At 41.3% G+C, this 27,258-nt stretch overlaps 1 protein-coding gene across 1 annotated transcript in view; it reads right to left on the bottom strand.

Moving 5' to 3' along the window:
• ROR1 (receptor tyrosine kinase like orphan receptor 1) overlaps nucleotides 1-27,258 on the bottom strand; it is a 173,325-nt gene that overhangs the window by 16,635 nt on the left and 129,432 nt on the right. The window contains exons 3-4 of the mRNA XM_072419397.1: nucleotides 20,840-21,127; nucleotides 19,809-19,839 (exon numbers count right to left, since the gene is read on the bottom strand). Coding sequence (XP_072275498.1) covers nucleotides 19,809-19,839; nucleotides 20,840-21,127 — 319 coding nt within the window. The remainder of the gene's footprint in view (nucleotides 1-19,808; nucleotides 19,840-20,839; nucleotides 21,128-27,258) is intronic.

Raw genomic sequence — 27,258 nt, 5'->3', positions numbered from 1 at the left:
GAGGAAGCAACCATAAAGTCTAAAACTCTTCCCGATAATAATGATCACTAACATGGAATATAAAAGGGGCATTCAAAAGATGCCAACTGCATTCCGAATCCCCCAATTTATTATGTTGTCTACTGCAAGAGTGCTTTGTGATGTGACTGCACATTTTTCCTATTTATATGGGTTCTGGCCAAACAGTAAAACCTCATCCAGCCCCCTGGATAACGTCCATACCAGGACGGGAAGAGTAAAGGATGACGGTCAAGACTTAAGGATCGGGCCAAAGTGAGGAATTAATGTTTAAGTGTGTGGGGGACACCCAGATGACAGCCTTTTCCATGTTTATACAGACGGAGTTTTGAAGATAGTTTCCTATGAAATTCTGCCCATGCAAACGTCCTATTAAGTGCTAATCATGCAGACACCCTACTCTCAGCATACACTCCTAGCTTTTTACTGAGGAGCTCCACCCTAGCCATTTTTAGTATACAGATGGGAACGGTTGGGGCATCTGGTAGTTTTTTTTTGCCCCCCCTTTGTGGCCTGGCGTGCACAGAGGGCAACACAATCGTTTTGTGGTCCCAAAATATCTTTACCAGCTCAAGTTCCTAGCACTAGTTACCTATCAACCATCTATAGGTCAATCAGATCAATTTCCTAGCAACTGCATATATATCACCCTACAAAGCAACCATGAACCCTTCGTGCGTAGCAGTTCTCTGGCAACCATACTTAGGTCAGATGCCTAGAAATGTCTCAGAACCTAGCTCTCTAGTCACAGAACCCAATTTCCTAGCAACAACACTTACACCCTGCCTCAGTTTCATGGCAACCTCATATATATCAGTAGCTGACAACGTCATATATACCTAGCCACCATAAACACCTCATTCATAGAAGTGGCCTTGCAACCACACTTAGACTAGGGATGACTAAGAATGCCTCTGGCATTCTGGCGAAAATTTCCTTGAATTTCGCTGAGATTTTGCGAAACCGTTAGAAATCACTGTAGGAGGATTATCATGGCTGCATTCACAAATACCGTCCTGGGAATCCTCCTGTCAGTGAGCGATCCCAATTGGAAATTGGAAATTGGCGAATTGGAAATTGGCAAGCCCTCATTCTGACCTGTAGTGCCCGGGGATCTCTCACTCAGAGGAGGATTCTCATGGTTCCATTCATAAATGCAGCTGCAATACCGTATTTTCCGGCGTATAAGACGACCCCCCACTCTAACCAATCAGTTGGGGGTCGTGTTATACGCCCAGTATTGTACTGTTCCTTCTGCCTGTCAGATCTCACTATTGTGTGAGAACTGGGAGGCAGAAGGAACAGTACAGTACTAGTAATTGGAGGAGGGATACGAGAGGAGCCTACATTGCTCCACACTCCTCTAAGGAATGAATGAATGGGCGCGTTCCTTTTTAATGAATGGGCGTGTTCTAGTGGAGAGCCAATCCAGTCTCTCCACTGGAGAGCCAATCAAGGCTCCCCACTGGAGAGCCAATCCAGGTTGCACAGGAGGACTCGCGGGGACGCCGGACGTGAACCAAGCTGCAGGTAAGTACCGGTACCCGGCGTATAAGACGACCCCCGACTTTGGCACAGATTTTTCGGGGTTAGAAAAGTCGTCTTATACGCCGGAAAATACGGTACTCCTCCTCTCAGGGTCCCGAGTCATGCGGCTTGCATCTATGAATAAACACGGCCGTGGGAAAAATCAGAGTGTTTTTCCCACGCTGCATTCATTCATCAGCAGCCAGCAAGACTCACACTGTGTTCCTGGATAGAGAAACTCTATCCAGGAACATATAGTACAGGACTGCAACAGCAATCAAAGGAGCAGAGCTGGTCCGCTCCCCTGATTGCGGTTGCCGCCCTGTAGTATGTGTTCCTAGATAAAGTTTCTCTATCCAGGAATACAGGACTCCTGTGTTCTTGAAAAGAGAAACTCTATCCAAGAACACATACAACTATAGTAAAGGGCTGCAAGAGCAATCAGGGTAGTGGAGCTGACAGCTCCGCTTCCCTGATTGGTCTTGCAGGTCCCAGAAATTTGGTCTCGCCAGCTGAATTTACAAAGGCCCTTCTCGCCTACATGTTTGGTAAGCGAGAACAGCCCAATTCGCTGCGAGGCCGAATTTTTTAAAATTTGCTCGCTCATCCGTAACTTAGACCTAGAACCCAGCTCCCTAGTCATTGAACCCAGCTCTATAGCAACCACACATACACCCTGCCTCAGTTGCATGGCAACTGCATATATATATGTTGCCTAGCAACATCATATCTGTAGCTGCATGGAAAAACCTTATGTATACATTTTGCCTGGTAACTACTCTTAGACTAGTTGCCTAGCAATATATACCACATAACCCAGTTGCCAGGCAACAACACTTATTTCTGATTGTTTGAATTGATCAAAATGGTCACAATAAACAACCTACAAGTACACACGTGCAATAATTATCCTTCGAAAACAAATGATCAATGATTGGTCGATTATTTTCAACGATTGATTTGCGCACAATTCTGTACATGCTGTAACGATACGTTCAAATATAACCCACCAATAATGGACACACACTAGATACGATCGTTTGAACGATGCAGGAAGTGACATGTACAGGAGAAAGTATATCACAGAATAATCCACAATCACTGAACGACCGTACACACAGTAGATTCCGAACGATCGTCGCCCAATCAGATCCGCTGGAACGGTCGTACGTTTCCAGCGAGATTCTTTGGCGTCTTTGACCAGTTGTTGTGCACTTTTTTGTTAACAATTTTCGAACGATCGTAGATCGTTCGTTTCCGACAAATTTTTGCACGTGTGTACGCAGCCTAAGTTGTCTCGATGTATCAAGAATTGTACCCACACACGTCACATATTTCCCTATTTAAGTCTTTAAACTGATATTGGATAAATATGTCCATTTTGGGGTTGCCACCTGGGTGGAAAATATTGGTCTTGCTGCCAATGTTATTATTAGTATTTTTTACCAGAAACTCCACATACCACCCAGGATCACCCTTAGAAATTAGGAATGTTAAGAGGTGTGAATGTTGCTGGACAACCACATATACACCAGCTGCCTAGTAACCACACACATAATTTCCTTAGCAACCTATCCAGGTTGTTGCCAGGCACCCACCCCAGCGATTGCCTAGTAACTAACCCTCGTGACCCAGTTACAAGCACGCCTTACAAACAAAAGCAAAAAGACATTTTTAATTAATGTGGAGTTAACTAAAGCTCTTTGCATGAAACATAAATAAAACATTTAATGCTGAAGACTTGCAATGAAAAGCTATTTAAGGTGAGATAATACTACCCACTGGCACCAGAACAGACTGCTGGCATAACTCAGAGAGTGAGGTCAGCATTCAGGATGTACAGATTCACAGGGGTGAGGTCATGGGATTAATTAGTCTATCTGAAGAACCCAGCAAAACATGTCGCGCATGGCAAATGCACCAACACAAGACTGCAATTAAATGGGAAGGCTACAAATGCAAAAACAAAAACACACACACACACACATATATATATATGTATAAACACACAAACGTATATAATCTATGATAAACATCATAAACATCTCAAAACAAATCCAAGATATTAAACAAACAAAACAAAACAAAACAAGAGTACTGGTGTTCCCTAGCAGGGAATTACTGGCAAGTTAAGAAACAATATTTTTTTTTGTTTCAATAACAATAATAAATATTTCATGTACATTGATAAAAACATAAGGCCTCAGACATCACACATTATGTAAAATAAAATACTATCAAACATTTTAGTAAGACCTGACGCGTTTCGCAGATACAACCCCTTCCTCAGGGGATTTTTGATAGTAGGATCTATGATCATGCATATTCCCTGACCCCAGTGCAAAACTTGTGCAAGACCCTTTATAACTGTCAGTAAACAAAATAATTTATATTAAATCACGGTCTGGTTTGCTAAAAGAATAATGGGTGTTCACAGTGAAGTGATATTCTATAATTAAGTTAAATCAGCCTTATGAAACACTTTGTAGATTCATATAAATGTCCTGGTGGGGTAGGATAGTGTCTTCCAGGGCTGCTTTTAGGGTAGGGTAGACTGGGCATTTGCCCTTTCCCCCACCTACTCCAGACCCCCAGCTTATAAATTAGCTGGGGTGCAAGGAGCTGAATGTGGGGCCCCTCATTATATTTGCCTAGAGCCCCACTTTCTTCAAATCCCCAAATGATAGATTGGCAGGGGTGCATGGAACTAAATTTGGGACCTCCACCTAACTTTGCTCAGGGATCTGCTCCAAAGCCCAACTCAATGATTGACAGGGGCACATGGAGCTAAATTCAGGGTCCCTGCTTAATATTTTCCAGAGTCTCCAACTTCTCCAATTTCCAAACTAATAGATTGGCAGGAGTGCATAAGGCTGAACTTGGGATCTCCACTTCAAATTTGCCTAAGGCCCCACCTTTCCGGAAACCCTAACTAATAGAATGTCAGGGGGGAATCAATCTGAATTTGTCCACTTCTTACTTGCCCAGGGCCCTGCCTTCTCCAAAGCCCCAACTGATAAATTTGCATGAAGCTGAATTCAGGGCCCCCACCATATCCAAAGCCCCAACTAATAGATTTGAAGGGGTGCATGGAGCTGAATTTGGGGGCCTTCTTCATATTTGTCCAGTGCCCCCACCTTCTCTAAAAAGCCAACCAATAGATTAACAGGGGTGCATGACCATGAATTTGGGAACTCCACTTTATATTTGCTCAAGGTACCCACCCTCTCCAATGCCCAAACTAATAGATTTGAAGGGGTGAAGGGAGCTGAATTTTGGATCCCTTTTTCATATTTGCCCAGTGCTCCCAGCTTCTTCAAAGATCCAACTGATTGACTGACAGGGGCCCATAAAGCTGAATTTGGGACCTCCATTTCTTATTTACCAGGGCCCCACCTAATAGATTGTCAGGGGTGCTTGAAGCTGCTTTTTCAACCTCCCACTTAATATTTGGCCAGAGCCTCAAACCTTTCCAAGTTGATAGAATAGCTAGGCTGCACGTGGCTGAATTTGAGACCTCAACTTTCTATTTGCCCAAAGCCCCCACCTACTTCAGTTGATACAAGGGCAGAGGTGCAAGGAGTTGAAGTTGCAGTGCATTGTGGCCCCCCATTCCATATTTGCCCCGGGACCCATTTTATCTAATACCATCTCTGGAATTACTGAAATTAGTTACCTCACTGATGTGATATGTACACAGGGGTCTGCATTGTCCCCATTTGCCCTGCTGCTAATTGGAGCAGACATGAGATGATCTATGAGTCTTATCTGTTTGTTTATCTCCATGATACGTCAACGCGCGATTGCTGACATCTTACTAAATTAAAAACTGATGTGGAATGCATCAAAACGCAGATAAGCCATCTCCTTTCAGCAGTTCTAATTGCTGCTCCTATCACAGACGATATTAAAAGAAACACGGCGCGCTCTGGAATCCTGACTGGCACAGCAGACCCAAACCAAGCCCGAGGCCTAGGAGGCGCCTGCCGTTTCCCAGCCAGTAAAGGTGTCATATTTACCCAGCTATCTCTTCAATGAGTACAACTAGCCGAGTGTATTTTATCCACAGCTGCGGCTCTTTGCTCTAAACCCCTATAATGCGCAAATATAAATAAACATAAGCCGGGGCGGAGAGCTGATTGCCAAAATGAACTGCGTGTATGACTTAGATATGATCCATGTGTTTGTTCACGAGCGATGATCTGGGGCGTTTTTTTTTGGAATGGCTGATGGTTGGCTTTTAGCAGATTATGTATTGTTATGCATACAGTAGGAATTAAATATTGAATTTGATAAATTGTAATAATAACAATTTTTTTTAATACAACGTGTCTTAAAGCTGTACTGCAGAAAATTTGGAGGTAGTGTGGAAGAGTAACAAATTATGTCAGATTTTTTTATTTCCTTCCTGTCCCTGTGACAACCGTACGAAAAAAATTGAAAAAGCGACCATCATTGGGACACAAAAGGACAGCCAGCTGACCAACAATAACCGACTGCTATTCTTCTAAAAAAAAAGGTGATCACATGATCAATGCCTTGACGCTAGTCACATGGTGTAGGCAAGGAGGCAACACGAGCCAATCAGGATTCTGGCCAAATAGCAACCCCCAGTCTCCTGCCCATTTCCCCATCTGCTGAAACCATTGACTAGTGAAGTGAATGAAACCCCTGCACCTAAAGTTTTTTGGAACTTCTACATTTTCTTTCAATAAAATTTATTTTATCCTGAAGTGTTTTAATTTTCCCCCCTGGCCTCCACTTCATTACATTTTCCCTCCACCCTCTACTTCATGAAATCTGCCTTCCCCTTTGATAAGTCTGCCCTCCAACTTCCGCTTCAGTGTTGCCCATTTGTCCAGGCTCCTCTCCTATTTTAAAATTGCTTCCTCGGATTTCTCTGCACACTGTGAACTTCTCACATTGTGCATTGGAACCTGCAGCAAGTCACATAGAGCCCGCCTTTTTCCCTGTCCGGAGGACATCCAGCACCATCTAGCCTGACTTCCCTGCCGCCCCCCCCCGTTCTTTTTTTTTTAGCTTTACTTCGTATGCAAATATAAGTCCTGGAAGCTAAACACAGCTCACAGTCTTCTATAAATCTCAAGACGTCCTATAAGGCTCAGGTTCTAGTATAAAAAAATTGTTACCCCCCATCATCTTATGTACCCCAGCACTTCTTTTTTGTGTTACATTTTTACATTTCTTTTTTATACTTCAATATTTTTTAAAATTATTTTTAACATAGAAAGATTTACAACAGGGTACACAAAAAAACAAAGAAAATCAAACAATGTAAGTAACAGTGCAAAAATTTCAGAAGGTCCAGAACTACATTTCTTTTTTAAACTGTAACATTGCAGCGCATAAAGATAAAATGCACAGTGCACAAACAGCCCAGACCCCTTCCAGCAGCAAAGTACCAGAAATGCACTCTGGAGTGCCTCTTTAACAGATATCCCAAATATTAGATTCATCATTTCCAATGACAGGGAGGTAGAGGACTTTTCTGCCCCTGCAGAGGTAATGATCTCACTGATTACAATTCACTGATGCCAGATTTAATTAGATCAGACTTATGCTGAGACAAATCAGATCCCTGCCAAGACGTAAATGGGCGACTGGTGTAGGTGACATGTAAAATGTGCTAATTAAAGAGCCGCCAGCGGTCCGGGACACATTCTGCTGTGTGACTTTTATGTATATTTAGGGCCAAAGTTTTATTTGCTTAGTTTTGGATAAAGCTGGGGGATGGAGAATCGGTTTGCATTGCTGTTTGTGTCTCCTGCTGCTGAGAATAACCCTGGGTGTCACCAAATGAGGAAAATCAATGATCGGTAATAGAGCATCAATGGGGATTATTATTTTTTATTAATATTTGGGCTGGGGGCAGTGATGAGTGGTATATAATTCCCCCCTTCATTCATTCTCTATGAGGCTGCCACGGGTAAAAGCTACGTGTAGCACTTCCCCCGAGGTAGCGGTTCACTGCCATAAGCAAGCAGTAACTGAACCGCAGCCTCACCGCTAGTTTAAACAGATCCAAAAGGTTGTCCTGCCCAATCATAAAACAGTGGACCATACACGCTGTTGATAGGGTGACAACACACAGCCACAGTTGAGAGAGAGGAATATATGTTGTCACCCTATAACAGGAATAGGAACAGCTAAACCAGGAACTTCCTGGCAGGACCCCCAGCTATTATTTTATTAAAAGCTGCAGCTATATATAAAAATAAATGGTTTATATGAGCTTTTGGTGATCAAGTTTCTATCTATATTAATGCAAAAAATTGGACCAATAGATTGCTAGCTTTTGTGATTGAGTTTACATCTATAAAAATTTTAGAAAGTCGAACCAGTAGATTGCTAGCTTTTGTCATGTTTACATCTATATTAATACAGGATAGTTGAACTAATAGTTTGCTAGCTCTTGTGATTGAGATTACATCTATAATAATGCCGGAAAGTCGAACCAAAAGATTGCTAGCTCTTGTGATCAGGTTTACATCTAAATTAAAAAGCAGGAAAGTTGAACTAATAAATTGCTAGCTCTTGTGATTGGGTTTAAATCTATATTAATGCAGAAAAAATGAACCAATAGATTGCTAGCTCTTGTGATCAGGTTTACATCTATATTAAAGCAGGAAAGTTGAACTAATAGATTGCTAGCTCTTGTGATCAGGTTTACATCAATAGATTGCTAGCTCTTGTGATCAGGTTTACATCTATATTAAAGCAGGAAAGTTGAACTAATAGATTGCTAGCTCTTGTGATCAGGTTTACATCTATATTAATGCAGGGAAGTTGAACCATCAGATTGCTAGCTCTTGTGATCGAGTTTACATCAATATTAATGCCGGAAAGTTGAACCAATAGATTGCTAGCTCTTGTGATCAGGTTTAACATCTATACTAATGCAGAGAAGTTGAACCAAAAGATTGCTAGCTCTTGTGATCAGGTTTACATCTATAATAATGCAGGGAAGTTGAATCAATAGATTGCTAGCTCTTGTGATCGAGTTTACATCTATAGTAAAGCAGGAAAGTTGAATCAATAGATTGCTAGCTCCTGTGATCAGGTTTACATCTATAATAATGCCAGAAAGTTGAACTAATAGATTGCTAGCTCTTGTGATCATGTTTATTTCTGTATTTTATTTTCTCTTCTTGGAGCCCTCCAGCTCACCTTCACGTTACTCGTTATATCTGCTCAGACTTGAAATGTCTATGTGGCAGGATCTCTGTTCCCGGACACAGCTCGCAGGTACGCAGCACAGAAAGGCCTATTAATTCCATGCAGCTCTCCGGCACGGCCTACAAACCACATGAAATGCTGATAATTTGCAGGCTGGGTGAAGCTGCTATTTACACAAGGTCGTTTTGCCCAAGTGTAAATGAGGCAGTAAATTCTATTTCTAGAATAGGTTGCACATTAATGAATGTATTAAGAATGTGTTTTCTTTGTAAACGAAAAGCCCTTTTATAGGGCAATTTATTCCCACCACAAAAGACCTGACCACAAACTCATTAACTCGGGCACATTTTTTTTTACTTGCCGTGGCACCAAAGGTTGTCGGTCGAATTAGTGTATTAGATCAGATTTACAAATTACACTACAGATGGATTTTGATGCAAGGTCAGAATTAGAGGAAAAGGAATAAATGAATTTGTATCACCAGCACCTTATCAAGCAATGAAGTTCTACCCGTGCTGATAAAGCAAAACTAAAGGGGACAAGAAACAAACTCCTTATTTGCCCCAAAGTAATTTTATTTAAACCCCCCCCCCCCACCTCATTGCACAACTAGGTGTAACTATGATGCATGGCTGCTCATATTCTGCTTAGAAAAAAGAAAAACATTTTATCCAAGAAATTTAAGGGTGATGAGAAGTAGTATCAGAAATGTACTCATTCTGCATGGTAAGGGGGCAGATATCCAGGGGCACCATATTTAAGGGAGCCCCAAATTCCAACAAGTACCCCTCTTCCTGCAGACCCCACAACTATTTGGGGCATAGGTTATATGGATGAAGCCTCCTCCCCCAACTATGGTTAATGGAAGATAAGGGTCTAGTACGGCCATACGCGAGGGAGAGGCTACATACTCCCTGAACCCAATGTTTTCTGGCCAGCCAGGTTATCAGGGGTTCTTATGACCACAAGGTCACATACTCATTGCCCTCCTTTTTTCAGGTCAGCCAAATATCACTGGAGAACAGTCTGCTTTTAATATTAAGGAGAATCCAAAACCAATATTCATGCTTAATACATACATTTGCCCTTGCAAAAAAGGAGAAAAGAAGCACAAATGTACTTTGAAGATTCCCTGAACCTTTGATTTATATATTGGGTTTGGTGAGATTCGTCTGGTTGTAACATATATTGGGAATTGGGGTAAAAATTGCTGTTAGGCCGTCTTGTGTCAATTTTCTTGTTTTTCCCCGTTTGATTTTGGGGAATTAAATATATTTATACAGGGTGATCATATCCCCCCCCCTATACGTCTCTTCTCGAGGGAAAATCAGTTCAGCTAATCTCTCCTCATAGCTGAGCTCCTCCATTCCTTTTATTAGTTTAGTTTCCCTTCTCGGCACTCTCTCCAATTCCACAATATCCCAAAACTGGATTGCATATTCCAGATGTGGTCTGACCAATGCTTTGTACAGGGGCAGGATTATGTCTCCATCTCTGCAGTCTATTCCTCTTTTAATACAAGAAAGTACTTTACTAGCTTTAGATATTGCAGCTTGGCATTGCATGCTGGTATTAAGTCTATGATCTATTAGAACCCCCAGATCCTTTTCAATTTCTGGTGTTTGAGATGAACCACATACATAGTCAATGAATCTGCCACCTAAATAACTTAATGTTCTGGGGGTTGTTCTACACTGAGTGAATCTTTTTTCCCTTTGAATTAAATTGTCTTTTTCTTCTAAACACAAGTTCTTGGATTGTTGCATGCAGTAGTAAAGGCTGTGGACATTCACTCAGAAAGGAAAATAACCAGAGAATATGAAGTGAATGTAACACCCTAAGAACATTGAATCCTAAGAGAAAATGGCCTGATTTCATAAAACCCTCCAAGACTATCATGGGAGAACCTGGTGATCCAGAAAACCTGGAATAGGTTTAAATATAATTTGCTAACAATTGGCAAATGCTTTAAAATCTGGTCCAGACTCATTCCAGAGCCACACCTTCTGGATCACCCAGGTTCACCTATAATAGTCTATCTTCTACAGTTTGGAGAGCTTTAATAAATCAACCCCATTGCGTCCTGATGTGACCACATTTTAGGATGTCCAGAATAAGAATAGAGGGGTCATCTTCTGATGGGAACACTTGTTCTGGTGATGGGTGTCAATAGGCCAGGGAATAAAGAAAAATCTCCCCTAAGAAGAAAAAAAAAATATTATTAACATTTTTGGGTTAAACTAAAGTTCTTTCTCACAATTATTGTGTTGACTTCAGGAAATCAGTTAAAAAAATAGTTTGTCCAGGAATTCCAAACTTTTACATCTAGATTTATTTACAAATCTTAACAGGAGACTCCAGAAAAGGACGGATGTTGGAGAAAGTTGACCAAGATGCAGATCCGAAAAAAGAACCTCTCCTTCTGGAAGTCACTATCTATGGTTCCCCTGACCGGCGGCCCGGCAAGGGGTTAAAAGAGAGACGCCTCGTCTTGTTTACCTCCACAGTTGCTCTGATGGCGGTTACAGAGCAGCGGTGGCGTCGTCGCAGCTGCTGGTCAGTTAGAAGCCGGCCCACATCTGGAATAAATCTGTACTCCCATTTTTAAAGAGCTGCCACAAGATTGCTGCTCTCCCCGTGACAAGTGAATGAGTGTGAGCGAGAACTTCACATCCCATTGATTATAACTTATTAAACACACAATTCAAACCTTCCCTTCCAGAAGAAAAGCCAGAATGCACCACTCACCCAGCTGCCAATCCTCAAACAATACAAGCAGTTACAGGGAACGTACAATGTTTTTTGTACATATTTTTTTTCTTCATTGGACTTGAAAATAGATCATTTACAAAAAAAAGTAATGTATTTAAAACATTTAAAAACATATCTATATACGTAAATTGTTATATACATACTGTATAAGTAAAAATATACGTTGTGCCTTTCCATATTAATTGCATATTCTTTCTCTATTTTTTACAAAAATAAAAAATAAAATAAAGTTCATTCTACTTGTTTACTTACTTCTATAAAGTATATTTACACCCAATCCCTGAAATCTCATAACATCTTTAATAAAATATTATTATTTAACTGTCATTTTATATATTTTATTCCTGCAGTTATTAATAAAATCATTTCTGGTTATCCTACCAAGAAGGCCTCTGTTCTGGCATTTCTTTTGTTGAACTTGATTGATCTCCAGCATTTTTACCATACCATTGTGTCCCATATTGGCTTTTGTTGGAGACATTCCAGTCCAGTGACCATTCCAACACACATTTCTGGCATGGTCCATTGGTGTGACCATCAGAAAACCCCCTATGAAAAATGCCATGCTGACATTATAGGTATGTGGACATCCTTCCATATGATTGGGATCAAGTGATACCAGTGAAGTTAATACTTCAGCATGCAAAGACATTGTAGACAAATGTGATCTTCCAACCTTGTTGGAACAGTTTAAAGAAAGGTATTTTCTGTTCCCGCATGACCGTGCACCTGTTGCACAAAGCCGCCTCCATAAAGACGTGGTTGGATAAGTTTGGTGTGGAGCAGCTTGGGTCTCCTGTACAAAGCCAAGAACTCAACCCTACTGAACACTTCTGAGATGAATGGCAACACCAAGCAAGCCAGATCTTCTCCAACAGTACCTGACTTGACAAATGTTCCTTTTTGCTAAATTTCCACAAAACCCACAGACAGACTCCAAAATCGCATGGAAACCCTTTTCAGAAGAAGAGAGACCAGGCCAGGGTCAACTCTTTAATAATGACCATTGTTTAGGAATGGAACATCTAACAAACTTATAGATGTGATGGTCTGGTATTCACAAATTCTTGGCCACATAATGTCTTTAGATATATTCAAGACAATAATAATTATAACTTTCTTTGTGCCATTTGCAGATTATTAGTGGAGAATGGCGCTGTATCTTAGCCCCAGATTTAGCAGGAATGGCAGAGAACTCGGAGTAGGTTAGGAAAAATGTAGGAGATAAAACAGTCTCCTGCGGGAGATCATTCCAAGATCAAGCCTTGGATCCGCACCAACGTGGATAGACAAATAGCTCGGAGAGAAAGGAAACCGCCATCCATTACCTAAGTACTGATCATAAAATACTGCGTTCAGTGCTAAGTCATGGAAGACAGAAATACATTTACATCACTGAGCTGCCAGCAATAAATGTGCATCTCAATTATAGGCTCAGAGTTTGTAATGTAGACGGGTACTCTATATGCTTCTGTTTGCTTTAACGCACCCTAGACGCTCTCCATGTGACCCACCTGTATAATATGGGCGGCTTCTCCCCTAATATGAAAAGTAGAAAAAAACATGCCCCACCTAGCCCATCAGCTTGGTTCACCAGGAGAAGGATATCTATTTTCAGGGCCATTTCAGAACATTTTGGCACCCTAGATGCTCCCCATGTGACCCCCCCCCCCCCCCCCGTATAACAGGAATTGCTTCTCCCTTTATATATGAAGATCAGAAAAGAATATGCAGCACCTAGCCCACCAGCTTGGTTCACCAAGGTAACACAGCAGGAGAATATCTATTTTCAGGGTCGTTTCAGAGCATTTTGGCTCCCTAGATACTTCCCATGTGACTCCCCTGTATAACATGAGCTGCTCCTATCCTTATATGTAGGGCAAACAAGAACATGCCGCATCTAGCTCACCAGCTTTGTTCACCAAGCTAGCACACCAGAAGAAGGGTATCTATCTTTAGGGCAGTTTCAGAACCTTTTGGCATCCTAGACGCTCCACATGTGACCCCCCCCCCCCTGTATAACACGAGCTGCTTCACCCTTATATGTGGAGCAGAAAAGAACATGCCGCACCTAGCCCACCAGCCGGAAGTGGTAGCAGCCAGTAGGACTATATACAGTTTGTCTGTACTGATCTAAACCTGTGGCACTCTAATGGCTATTTGAGACCTGCGGTGAGCCACAGCATTCTGCCATGGGCATCCTCTCCCATTTAGGTGAAAAGGTGCGGTTGGCTGTGGCAGATCTCCGCACAGTTCCCAAAAGCAACAAGTCGCAGTACCACCGATGTATGCAAATCTGCAGTTTGCTGCTCCCAGGTGCCCAGCAGTTTTTTTGTGTGCCTGAGGTGGCATCACTCTGTGGTGTAAAATAGCCAATAAAAGCCAATATAATTGCCATATTATGTGTTCCCACCAATATTGTATGGTGTTGGGATGAAGTCTTGTATGGTGCACTTTAATGTAATGGGCCCTGCACCATGTAAGGCCATAAAAATGTGGATCCCCATGCCCACGAAGCTGGACAGCGCTGGTGTATGTTCTGTTGCATTTGGGTATCAGAAAGTGAAAGTATTCTCTCTGATATTAAACAGTAAAAAACAAAAACATAATGAATTATTCAAAACTAAAGAAAAAACTTTTTTGCACAATAGGAAACTGTCCCAAACTTTTTGTGCAAACAGCAGTCAGTGCAAAATAAACCGGCACTGTCCTTAAGGGTTCTCCAAGCTCTCTCTATGAGTTGCAGATGACTAACTTCATGTGGTTCACTGGAAATAACAGCATCTATGTGAAAATGATTTTCCTCCACCACAGAGAAAACCACATCCCATACCTTGTTAACAAGTTCAATAAAAGCGGCACATTTTAAAAACCCGGACTATAGAAGGTTTATAGGGCGAGGGGCATTAGCAAGCTCCGATTTAAGCCTGCGGTGCTGGATATGGTTCTAATTATGAGAATATATTTTGTAGCACCTTGTAATATTCGTGTATTTTGCCTCGAGGTGGAGGATGTAAAGAGAACCTGTCGTAAAGAAACACATGCCAGTGCAATGCTTGTCTCTTATATAATGAGTACTCGATCGGATAAATGATCGCATTCTCCCTCATACTGATCTAGTAACCATTGCACATTCATTGATAAGCCTAATTGACCGCTCTCCCCCATTACTTGTACCAGCCACATATAAGTAAACCCAATCATAAATAAAGTTTATAAATGTTCACAAGTCATTTTAGTTTTTTAAATCTCTGGCTTTCATTAGCATAATGCCTGATGACTTGGCCATGTCTTAAAGGCTTCTTGTTGTAGAGTGACAACGCTTTGTTTCTGTCGCCTAATTGTGTCCCTGCATTGTCACACAGCTGCAAACAGACTACTAGATGCCCTTTTAACCTACATTATGCCGGCATGGTCCACTGTTGTCACCATAAGGAAATCCTCCTTGAGAAATGCCATGCAACCATAGAACAAATAGACTGAAAGTGGCTGCAAAGAATTCTCAGAAAATCAGCAACTCTCATATACAGCAAAGCATTGCATTTTATTTATAATACGCAGTGGACAACGCAAACTTTAGGCCATAGTGGTATGGTTGCAGCTCATGTAACATCGGCCTGGTAAAGGAAACAGGTACTCTTTGAAGTTCTAAATGCGTTGAATAGTACATTAGGGGGTGAACCAGATTTACTTCCTTACATGATGTTTTTATTAAGCCAAGACAAACATGTCCTGCGTTCGCTGACTGTGCCATGGCATTTGGATACACACTGCATGCAGAAGTCCCGCTGCTGTGATTGGCAGTTCGGAGGGACAATGAGCGCCGTTGTTGCATCAAAATGCTCATTGTTCTGGTCACTGCGGATAAAGTTTCCCAGAGCTCAGGTGGTCCGGACAGCGCAGTTCCGATTAATTACATCTGAAAGTAGCTGAAATTGTTCAAACATGGGAGGCGTTACAAAAATCGGAGCCCCCAGAGAGATTCGCTGTTCTGGGCTATTTATAAATCACTACAAATAATAACTTAGTAACTAGGCATGAAGTGATTATTTCTGCCCTACTGAGTGCAGTGCGGCTTTCCCCAAATTCTTCTCCATACAAACAATGGCTTTGATGCACTCCGATAATGACAGCTCACAGAAAACAAAAGCCATTTATATCAATGTTTTCACTCAAGATTCACCCAACTGTTACCTGAAATGTACACATTATTCACATTGTATTTACCTAGAAAACTTATTCAACTTTTATTTATAATTTATACATTTTTTGTGATTTAATCCAATCCAATTGAAATCAATGTGTCCTTCTTATACCAGGGGGTGCTGAGAAGTTCCTGGCTTTGCCCCCTTTCAGATGAAATAGAAAAATGAGTGTGGGGGGATATGACAGCCTAATATCTTAGTATGTAACTGTGCAAATATCAGGTCTTTGCGATTCTTAAAACTGTTTTTTCTTTTAGTGAGAAGCTGTGATGGCAGAGGCACAAGCAAGTTTCAGGTTGTTGGAGTTACGGGACGTCATAAAGTTTTGGTTTCTCCAGGGAAAGTCAGCAAATGACATTCACACTGAGATGTCACAAACACTGGGGGAGAAGTGTCCTTCCTACAGCACTGTCATAACCTGCATATCTCGTTTCAAGACTGGGCATTTCACCGTTGAAGATGAGCCCTGCAGTGGGCGCCCCCCAACCTCAACTGACCTGGCAACCTGAGATGTCCATGAGCTGATTATTGAGGACCGGCAAATATTTGCAAAAAAGATGGCCCAGATACTTGACATCTGACGGGAGCGTGTTGGGTTTGTTATCACCACTATCCTAGACATGGCAAGCTTTCAAGTGAAGTGGGTGCCGACATATTTGAACAGTGATCAGAAGAAGGAACGAGTTGAAGCATCCACAGCCGTTTTGGTCCATTTTGAATCTGCACAGGACTTTTTAGCTAGGTTAGTGACTGAGAATGAAACCTGGCTCCACATCTTAAACCAAGGAACAGTCAAAGGAATGGTGCCACAGTGGGTCCCCGCGGCCAAAGAAGTTCTGAACCCAGAAATCAGCCAAAAAAAGGTATCTGTTTTCTGGGACAAAGACGGTATTCTGTTGGGGGCTCTAGTACCACCGGACAGTATTATGCTAACCTCCTGGACCAGCTGAAGGAGGCAATTAAGAAGGTACGCCACGGAAAGTTGACCAAAGGGATCGTTTTTTTGCAGGACAATGCACCCGCGCACACGTCCAATGTTGTGGCTGCCAAACTGAACACTCTGGGTTTGCAATTGGTCCACCATCCCCGCTATTCACCGGACCTGGCCCCTTCAAATTATTATCTGTTCCTGAATTTGAAGAAAAAAAAAAAGGGGCAACTTTTAGAGGACATTTCTGACGTCAAAGATTCTGCTGAGAGCTGGTTTGCGGCCCTACCAAAGGACTTTTATTTGAACGCTCCAGAAAAGCTGCAACTACGCTGCACCAAGTGCATCAGTCTCAGGGAGGAATATGTTGAATTAATGTGTTATTTCATAACACTAGCTCTCTGCTTTCTGGACAAAGCCAGAAACTTTTCAGCACCCCCTCGTATATGAGGTTGTGTGGGCTGTGTGTGCACAGAACCACATATTCTACTCCGAGCTTTTACATCTGGGGGTCATTCCCTTCTTCCAGCACTTTTTAAGTGAGCAGACAGGCTTCATACAATGGGTGGATGTAGGAAAATACCACATATATTTTTATATGAGGGAGCTGTAATGAGACATCTGGATGGGTCATTAGGATTTAACAGAAATTCACAACCTTTTAAAACTTTATATACATATTAGCCTGATGTAAAAACTCTAATGTAACACGATTACTGGCTGCTCATAGAGACAACCACCAGGGGGAGCTCCTGCAAATCAGCAGAAGAAATATAATTGTAAAAATATAGAACAGCAAAAAGCAAAACTGTAAACTGGGGTCATTATTTTGGGTTAGAAACCATTAAATAAAGAAATGAAAGAGATGGCTTCAAGTTTACTGGACTCTAACAAGACATCTCTAACCCTCAGCTGAATTTTCTTTCCTGTACAGTTCTCTTGCTGAAATAAGCCACAGGAAGAAAAAAGAAGGGAAGCCAAAATATGGAAAATGTTAAAACAGTTTGTACAAGAGATGTCCCTTCCAATTTTGCCCGGGCTATTGGACCACAAGGAACTTGTACATGCAGCCCTGCCCGATGCCACTCAAAGTTTTAGAGGGCTGGGATTATAAAGTATTTCTCCCTTCACACATCTTAGATTCTTCTAGACATGGGGTGTATATCTATATATAATAAATATATATGTAACATAAAGTAGGGTGGAGTAAAACACACTTACCTGCCTGTTCTCAATGTCGGATGCAGGGATTTGGCAGGTATCCTGCAAGGCTATGAACCCTCACATGCATGGAAGTTACGTTATTTCGATCTGGCCAATCAAGACGGCCAAAGATCTGGAACTTGGAAGAAGACCGGATAAAGATGTCGGTGCCCATAGTGAAATTGGAACAGGTGAGTGTACCTGTCCCTTCTGTAACAAAGGACCTGCCTGGTTCCAATTATTATTAGGAAAGTTTAGTATGCAAGGGAAAATTGCTTCTTAGGTCAAAGTGCCATAATCCTATTTCTGTTCCACAGAGCTGAACTAACTCATCCTCTCTCTCCAAAGATGTACACTCTCCAATGTCCAAGGGCAATTGTTCTGCTGTGGGTTTACATGCAGCTCCGGAATATTTAATGCACCCCCTATGACTTTGCATTACCATCCCATGAAATTCTATGGAGCTGTGTTTCAAGGGCTAGGGAGGATTCTATGGAAGTCTATGCACAAGCTGGACCAGGGCTGGGTGTGAGCAAACCCCAGAACTGGGGTAGATTTGGATAAGTATTGCCTCTGTAAAATTGGGAAGGGTGAGTTAGTTTAGCACAAAGAGAACAATCAAGATAACAGAATGCACTTTGCAGGCTTGCTGTGCAGTTATCCTTTAGGTTAAACAAAGTTTTTGCTACATTTCAATACCTTAGCAAAGCAAATTAGATAAATTAGGACCTAATAACACTTTGACATTGGAATGCCTTTTTAAGGTTAATATATTTTCAATGCCAAACTGGCTTTTAAGTACATCCAAGGGCTAACTCCAACAATGCAGGTGGCTGTGCATATGATTATACCATGACTGTGCCTATAGGGATAGCCTGAGGATAAGCAATGAAGTTTTTTTGAACCCAACAATGCATTTTCATTCATCACAGTTGCTTGCACAGGTTCAGCCCTTGGGCGATTCTAGCCGGTTAATGGTTAAATGGCAAGCATACACCAGAATGATTTATGAAACATCTTTAATGAGCTATTAGGGGGCGTTGGATTCTGACACCAGCCTAGAATGTCTTTTATGTGTTGTGCATGTCAGTTTTAGCACTCTGGGCATCACCAGGAAACATAAAATCTAAAACATACATCCATATTTGTAAAAGGCAACATCATACCCCAGCAGTGCCAAAGAAATTGGCAGGATATTAAAGGAAGAGAAAGCTTAAGAGACGACCATTGGAGGCAGCAAGTTTGGCAGCTTTTAGTAACCACTTCAAGAGGATTTTTCTCATTACATTGAAAGGAAGGGGAAAGGGAGGGCAGACAAAAATAAGAAAACTGGGGAGGAGACGCAAAACAAGATCAGAATGGAGAATGAGGAGTAACTGACATATATGGCCTGTCTTCGTAGGGAAAAGTGAGAATTGTGAATCAGAATACTCATGTTCAAACTAGTCAGGGAAATCTGCAATGTAAAGGTAACTCCAAGCACAAAAACTCACATTTACATATTTTTCTTAATAACCATATATGATATATATCCAATTTGCATACACAAAAAGCCTTTGCAAACCTAGTTTTTTCCTTTATATATAAAAAAAAAAAAAAAAAAAAAAGAAGACAGGGGTTTCTTGTGGCAAAAATCAATGAACTGTATTAAGCACACACAAAGCAACCGGGTCCAGGGAAGTGTCTGTTAAAACGTGACAGTTAGTTGCCTGACTCAAACGAGATGTAGCGCAAAAGTTAAAGGTCTCACCCAACGCGTTTCGATGCTAGGCTTCATCAGGGTATGTGTGGAGACACATCCCTTGATGAAGCCTAGTGGCGAAACGCGTTGCATGATTGTTGGACATTATTTTTACAGTGAGCATGGCTTTTCATGGCTTAGGGATCAGCAAAGTAGTATTCCCCAGGGAGGTTATGGTGAGACTTATGAAGGATAATCAATGGAATGGAGTACTTACACAGAGCCCGGACTTGCTGTAGGAGGTGGACCTGCAAGAATAAATAATAGATGGGTCAGAATGCAAAATTCAAAACGAGTTTATACTTTTATATTTATATGATCTGAGACTATATAAAATTGATTTCCTGACAAACTGAAATCCCCAATAACTTCTGTGTCAAAGATTGAAAAGCTGCTAGGATACAATTACAATGAATGTTCCATATATCCCATCCGCTAAAAACCAGGATAAAACTGGAAGTGAGAGCGCCTTGATCTAGTATGGTTCTCATACACCGTACAGCAATTCTATGGCAAGCATGGCATATATGTGGCACTGGAAGCCTGAAGGGGAAATTCTCAAGAAGAAATTTAGGAGGAATGGAGAACAGAGAGGACCTCAGCTATGGTCAAATATGTGTCCATAGCTCAATAGGCTGGAGTGATAACATAACAGAAGAAGCCGCAGAGCTCTATTTACTAAGAGTGTCTGCCTATCGCAACAAAAAGATACCAGGCTGTGTAAAAGCTCTTCGTGGAATCAGTAGAATTTATTAAAATCAGGGTGGAAAGATACAGTTCTGCCATTTTGTTTTTTTGCAGAGCAACACCAGCTGTACCAACTTTACATCTGACGTACTTCTGGTTGCCCTATTATGTGATAAGGATTCATCGGCTTCCTACTGTAGCAAGTTTGGGGGGGGGGGGCACCAAAAAAAATCACAATCTGCAGTGGGGGGTGAAAACTTCCAACACAAGTGGGGCTGATTTATTAAAGCTCTCCATGACTGGAGAAGATAGACTATTGTGGGAGAACCTGGGCTATTCCAGCAAACCTGGGATTGGAAACATTTGCCAACGAATAGCAAATTAATTGGAGAAATCAATTTCACCACCCAGGTTCACCCAAGGTAGTCTATCTTCTTCATTCATGGAGAGCTTTAATAAATCCAGCCCAGTGTGACAAATAAGAAAATTCTTCAGCTGGCTTTGCTGTGCCAGAGATTAAAAATTTAACTAAAAATTATATCAAATTTTTCTTAAGCTTACCGAATTTGACAAAGAGCACCCCCGTTGTGGAGACGGTTTTCCGTCCATTCGTAGCCACACATTGGAAGTACCCGGTGTCTGTAGTATCGAGGTTTCGTATCCTTAATCTCGACCCATAGCTGGTCGTACGGAACGATATCCGGCGTGGCTCTTGGACAACAGGGGCGTCGTTTTTCAACCATCGAATAGTCGGAATTGGGTTCCCCGAAACCTTGCAATGCATCTCAGCCGTCTGGCCCAAAGACGTGGTTATATTATTCATTGGTTCATCCAGTGTTAAATAAATATCTGTGGAAAACACAAAAGATTATTATTATACAGTATTTATATGGCACCATCATATTATGCAGCGCTGTACAAAGTCCATAGTCATGTCACTAGCTGTCCCTCAAAGCTCACAATCTAATGTCCCTACGATAGTCATATGTCATTAATACAGTCTAAGGTCAGTTTTGGGAGGAACCCAATAAACCTAACTGCATGTTTTTGGAATATGGGAGTACCCGGAGAAAACCCCATGCAGGAGATCGATAAAAGATTATGAATAAAAGCAACAAATAAAATATACTGAATAGAGCAAAATCAGAAATAAAACTGCTTCTTCCATCCATAGAAACGGATTAGTCAGAATGGCGCCGATTCACAACCGTCTTCCAAAACCAAACCAAAGGAATGAACAGCTTTTGTTACCCTTGTTTCTTTTTTATAATAAGTAACAGCAAAGGAAGGATCTTGTTTGTCACCACAGATAACAAACTCTTTTACAATCGAACACTTTGTTTTATGAAATGATTTTCCCATGTGGCAAATAAAGTGCAAGATGAAAACAAAATCCTTCTTAAAGCCATGTAAGAATCTGTCTGTTTAATGGCATTCCGTGTTCCTGCCAAGGCGAACGCATTGGGTCAATCACTAGATATGACGCCGACATCAAAGGGATCGTAAAAACAGAAGAATTCGGCTAGCTCGTTAGACTAAAACTATTTCTCTCCCCTGGCAGATTGGAGCATTGTTCATCTGAAGCTACAACGTGTGTCCCTTTCATGTGGATCTGCTGCTATTCCTGAGGAAATTAATACTTTCAGCTTGGCCTGGATGAAAGTTGTAAAAATGGTGAAACTCCCAGATTCTTTTATTACCGGTCATCAGAAAGTATTATGATAAAGCCAAGAGAAGATGGCTTCATCAAGGGCGCCGGATAAATCATGGATGGAATTAGATGTATCCTGTAATTCTGTTGAAAAAAGGGAATTAAGAGTTCATTCTTATAGCTGAATTCCAGGCAAACAGCTAAACACGGAGATGAAATACAAATCAGGGAGCTGGTATACCTGCCAAAGGGTTTGTATTTCTATCCATCAAGATCTGCGGTTAACACCATACAGAAGAGCCCTGTCGTACAGAACAGTCCAATCTTGCAGAGCTGGAGACCTGATTATTCTTTGCTGCAGCTAAGTAATTCTTACAGGTCTTGTCCCTCCCCTAGTTTGTGATTGGATATTGAAAGGGGAATCATCACTCTCTCTTCCATCAGAATGTTTCTTGTTTGCATATAAGCACAGATATTTGGCACCTTTGGCTGCTTACCCCTCTCTCTCTCCTTTGAGTTCTATTGTACAAGAGCCTGCAAGAGGCTGATACATCAAATTCAGGTACTTGTATTGTTTGACTTAAATAGAAAAAAAATAATAAATTGTATATACGTGAATTCAAAGCTGCACTAAAATGTACCTAAATTTTAAAAGAGTGGCAAGTGATTAGATTCCCGTCAAGTTTTTTTGGCCATCTATACTAAACAGGAACACTAAACAGGAAATCATTCAATAGAGAGGCTTTTTTTTGCTGACAACTGTCTAACGAAGAAGTCAAAGTCAATATGAACTTCAAGTAAAGTCCACCATATGGTACAGGGCACATTGATGTAGCATGATGATGCACCATTATTATTATTGATAAACAGATATTCCTCACTCATAACTTCATCAGATGCACGGCTCCAAGACTTTTCTAGAGCTGCCCCGACTCTCTGGAATGGTCTTCCTCGTCCTATTCAGCTTGCTCCTACTTTCTGCTCATTTAAATGAGCTCCTAAAACCCAACGCATCAACCTCACCTACCCATCATCTTCTGTCTCCTAAACCCTCACTACTTCCCTCCATTCTATATTCCCCTTCTATTGTTGGGTGCTGCTTCCCCATTCCTTAGATAAGCGGTCGCCAACCGGTGGCCCGCAAGAAAATTTTAGGGATCCGCGGCTCTGGCTGGTGCACCCCCGAGTGGAGTCAGGAAGGGACCCCGCTGGGGGGACGCACCGGCCAGAGCCGTGGAACACGTCCCCGTACAAGTTCCAGGCCTAGACACAACCCACCCACTCTCCCATTGCAGACATAGATCTGCGATGGGAGAGTGGGTGGGGCTACGTCACAATGACATCACTATGGGGAGGTCTTTTCCCCTTTGATTGACACATGGCTCTCCGCGCATGCGCGGTTAGGAGCCGGTGATTTTAGTGGTCCGCGGAACCAGAAAGGTTGGTGACCACCATCTTACATTGTAAGCTCTTCAGGGCAGGGTCCTCTCCTCCTCCTGTGTCAACGTCTGTATCTATCATTTTCAGCCCCTATTGTAATATGTTGATGGTATATAAATACTGTTTTATTAATAATAAATATAATATTGTTGAGGTTGCAAACTGAAAACCACTTTTGGCACCAACTCCTCTTTCTTCTCTTATTTTAAGGGTTAGGAATGGAGCAGCAGAAGGAAATTGATATCCAAAATTTTATTATTTGATAAAATGCTGCACAAATCAAAAGTCTAAAGGATGTCCTAGATGCCTGAATAGCACCGTCCTTCTAAAAAACAAAACACAAAAGCAATGTCAAGGGGAGGTCTGTGACCTTTGGAAATGTTGCACTTTCATATTTCTTAGCACACATGCTCCTTACATGAATGATTTTCCTGATTCTAGGCCAATTTGTATTGTTCTTCAGGAAAGAGACTTATTTTTCCTGTACAGGAGACCGATAAAGGGTTAAGGTTTTGGTTGCCATCCAGTACCACTTTGTTAAATACATTTTCCTCCCTGTATGTACCCTCACCTCATCCAAGACATCTGCACCAACTTAAGCCTTTGGCACGGCGCTGTGTGTGAAGCGAGCGGACTGGAGGCGCAGTCCTTCCTTTGCTCCCTCGCGCTCAGCAGCAAAGCGAGTGAGCTTGGCCAGCGTTCTTCTTTCCACAGCCAGACCCAAACAGCGTCTGCCATTCAATCGAGAACCGGTGCCAGCTCCACTCTGTGCCCAAAATCCCGCAGAGCACAAAAATAGCGCAGAGAATCCATACCATTACCGCCTAATCCATTAAAAGAAGACCAGAGACGAAAGAATAGCTACTTCTTGACCAAAGCAAACCTAATAAAGGCATTTGGATACATTTTGTGAAAGCCGTTTGGGAGTAGCTAATAGGGGAAACCTTGACAAACTTCATTTAAATTTTTGGAAGTCCACATGGGGAAATGTAGATGAATTGATTAGGCAATTACTGTTGTAGTAGCCAACTCTGCATTCCGATTTCCAGCTTTGTACACATGGGTCTTTTTAAATCTTTGCCTGCTTGAAGAGCTTTACCTGCAACAAGCATTTAGAAAGCATTAAAAAAGCATCAAGCAGATTTTACAAAGTCCTTTAAGCGTGATTCTGCACCCGGTTGGCAATGGTGAATACTAATTTTAATGAGAGTTTTGTTTCTTTCAAGGATAAATGCACTTTTATAGAAAGTGCAGTTTTTATATTTTCCTCCTTTATTGACACTTATTTCAAGCAATTTATAGATAATTGGGACTTTAGAGGCACCATATGTTCAACATTTCTCAATGACCACAGTTTTTTCATAATTGGTATCTATAATGGAGTTGATAAGACCAAATGACGACGCGTTTCATGTATTGCGTCCACTTCTTCAGGAGGAGAGAACAGAATTGGACCAAGAAACCAAGGTTCCCTTAGTAGGACAGCTGGAAGGCAGGGAGGGTAGCAGCAGACAGTATGAGGAATAAGAGCATAATTAAACTGCAGATTCACCCTATTCCCCTATAGATTATCATACGCATCTAAACTCTCCTTGTTTGTACAGCGCCTTTCCACTATGGTTGCAACCAAAATACACTTTCTATTTCAAAATACAAAAAAATGACTGGCACCAACACGCCAAGATGTCTGAATTTCCAAATGCAACATATATATAAATTTAATAATTTTTTTGCCTAAATCCACCTAAAGATCCCAATGTTCTCCCCAGCGCCTTTTAGTCGCGTGCACTACCCAGCACTTTTTGGTAAGCACTCAGCTATTTTTGGCTAGTTACTGAAAAGTTGGGTCACAATACACAATACAGCTTCTTCCCACCCAGCTTAGAAATATTTCTGGGGTGAAGATTGCATCCATACTTTTGGAGACCCAATGGTCAGTGGTTTTCCTGTTGTTCACAATCAATTTGGCTTTAGTAGTGCCTACCAATTACATTTCTATAACGTCTATGGGGCTGTGTCACCAAGCAAGTAGTGGCAGTCCCATCCATGGGTATGAAATATGCAGGTATGGCACTGGATGCAAACAATGGAACCCTCTGGCTATCAGTTCTTGGCATGTATAGATTTGTGGATGAGAAGCTTGAAGGTCGGGTAAGATCATGGAGGACCATGAACAAACAATGCAGTTGTGGTTTGAAGTGTGGCAAAATTACAGGTTCTCGTGATCTCGCACATTCTCCCCTGGAAACCTTCAACAAAACAAGCTTTGCTTCCCTCCTACATTGCATCAACCTTGGAGATATCCAGTGCTTTCAGTTTTGGAAGAGCAAATTACCTTGTTGCTTCCAGCATCCCTATGGTGCCTATCACCAGGCCTCCACACCATCATTGGAGGAGTAGAGAAGGTCAATATCCTGGCATTTGCTTCAAGAAAGAATGTAGGAAATGAGGAATCAATGAGTTTGATCCATGCAGACACCAAGTGAATGAGGAATCCATAAAGGAATCCATGCAAACACCAAGTGAACACACAAACTATGTTGAGATACAAAACTAGAAGTCCTTGGTGCTGCAAAGACATTGAACCACAACTGGTTTATAGAACTGAAGAGACGATGGCCACCTCAAGCACTACTTACCTAGCCATCTGTTAAAAGGAGCCCAAAAATGAGACCAAATATTTAGTCTCTTTATGTAATCAGCACTGGAGGTGCCTGGAGCAGCATTTTCCCTTGGCCCATCAGCCCATCTATTACACTCAATTTATCCATCCCATTGGATCTATCCCACTGTATTCTTTATATCTGAACATATAATTACAGTTCACTCTTAAGAGAAATTAAATTATACCATATAACATTTGAAGAAAGCCACTGATATAAACCATCCTTTGGCATCCATTATTCTTGTTGATTTACATTAAAGCCATTTATCATTATCAGGCCGGCAAATAATAGAACGAGAAATTCAGTTTCAAAATTCTGTACTACGCCAAAGTCCCACAGGCACCCTGATCATTCAATAATTCATATATTCGCTTTTTCTAACCATTGCCAAGACCAAAGAGGTTGTCAGTTGTTATACCAACAGGAAAATTTACAGTCCCTTCATAGATTTATCTGGCTTGTGTTCATCTTAGGCAATACCTGAACTTCTCTGTATCTTTTTTTTTTATTGCCAATTGTTAGAGGGGGTAAAAAAAAGCAAAAAAGCAACTTTCCATCCAAAATAACAAGAAATAAAAGAGATATATTGTAAACATGAAACGCTTGTGAGTTGCAGCAAGATTTACAATCCTCTTAGGATGGGTTTCTCTAAAACACTAGACATAAATATTGTTTAGAGGTTGTAAATGTATAACCCCCAGAGCAGAAGGTGGAAGGGAAGAGGGGTCACTGGTAAATTTGGAAGTGGGAGTGTACGGGGCTGTAGTAAGAAGTAAATTAGCTTTTTTTACTAAACATTTCCTGGTGGCTCCATTGCTTTTTTCTGAATTCTTTGTGTTTCAATTCTGAGATTTCAAAAAGTGAACTTTTGAGTAAGTTTACGAGTTTGCATAAATTTGTTGTTTACCTGATTTTTATTACGATTTATAGCTAATACTGGGATTTGGCTAACATGGTTTTATATTATTATAATAAATTTTTGTATACTTTTTTAATGAAATCCATTTGAGTGCCATTTTAAAAGCCTTCTGTCTTGCCCCTTCTCTATACCCCACTTCTTTTTCAATAGGAATTTGTGCAATTTTGACTGGGCACTCCCTACATTATTTGTGTTCATATTTAGGTTCCCTTATGCCATTCTCCCCTTTCCCCTAAACTCTATCCGGATCTGAAAGGGAACTAAATCCAAATCATGTGCCTTGCACATTATGGCGGACTTAGCT

This window comes from Pyxicephalus adspersus, chromosome 8 (assembly GCF_032062135.1).
Source record: "Pyxicephalus adspersus chromosome 8, UCB_Pads_2.0, whole genome shotgun sequence".
Classification (NCBI taxonomy): Eukaryota; Metazoa; Chordata; class Amphibia; order Anura; family Pyxicephalidae; genus Pyxicephalus; species Pyxicephalus adspersus.
Note: the sequence above shows the minus strand (reverse complement) of the source record. Positions and strands in the feature narration are given on the sequence as shown.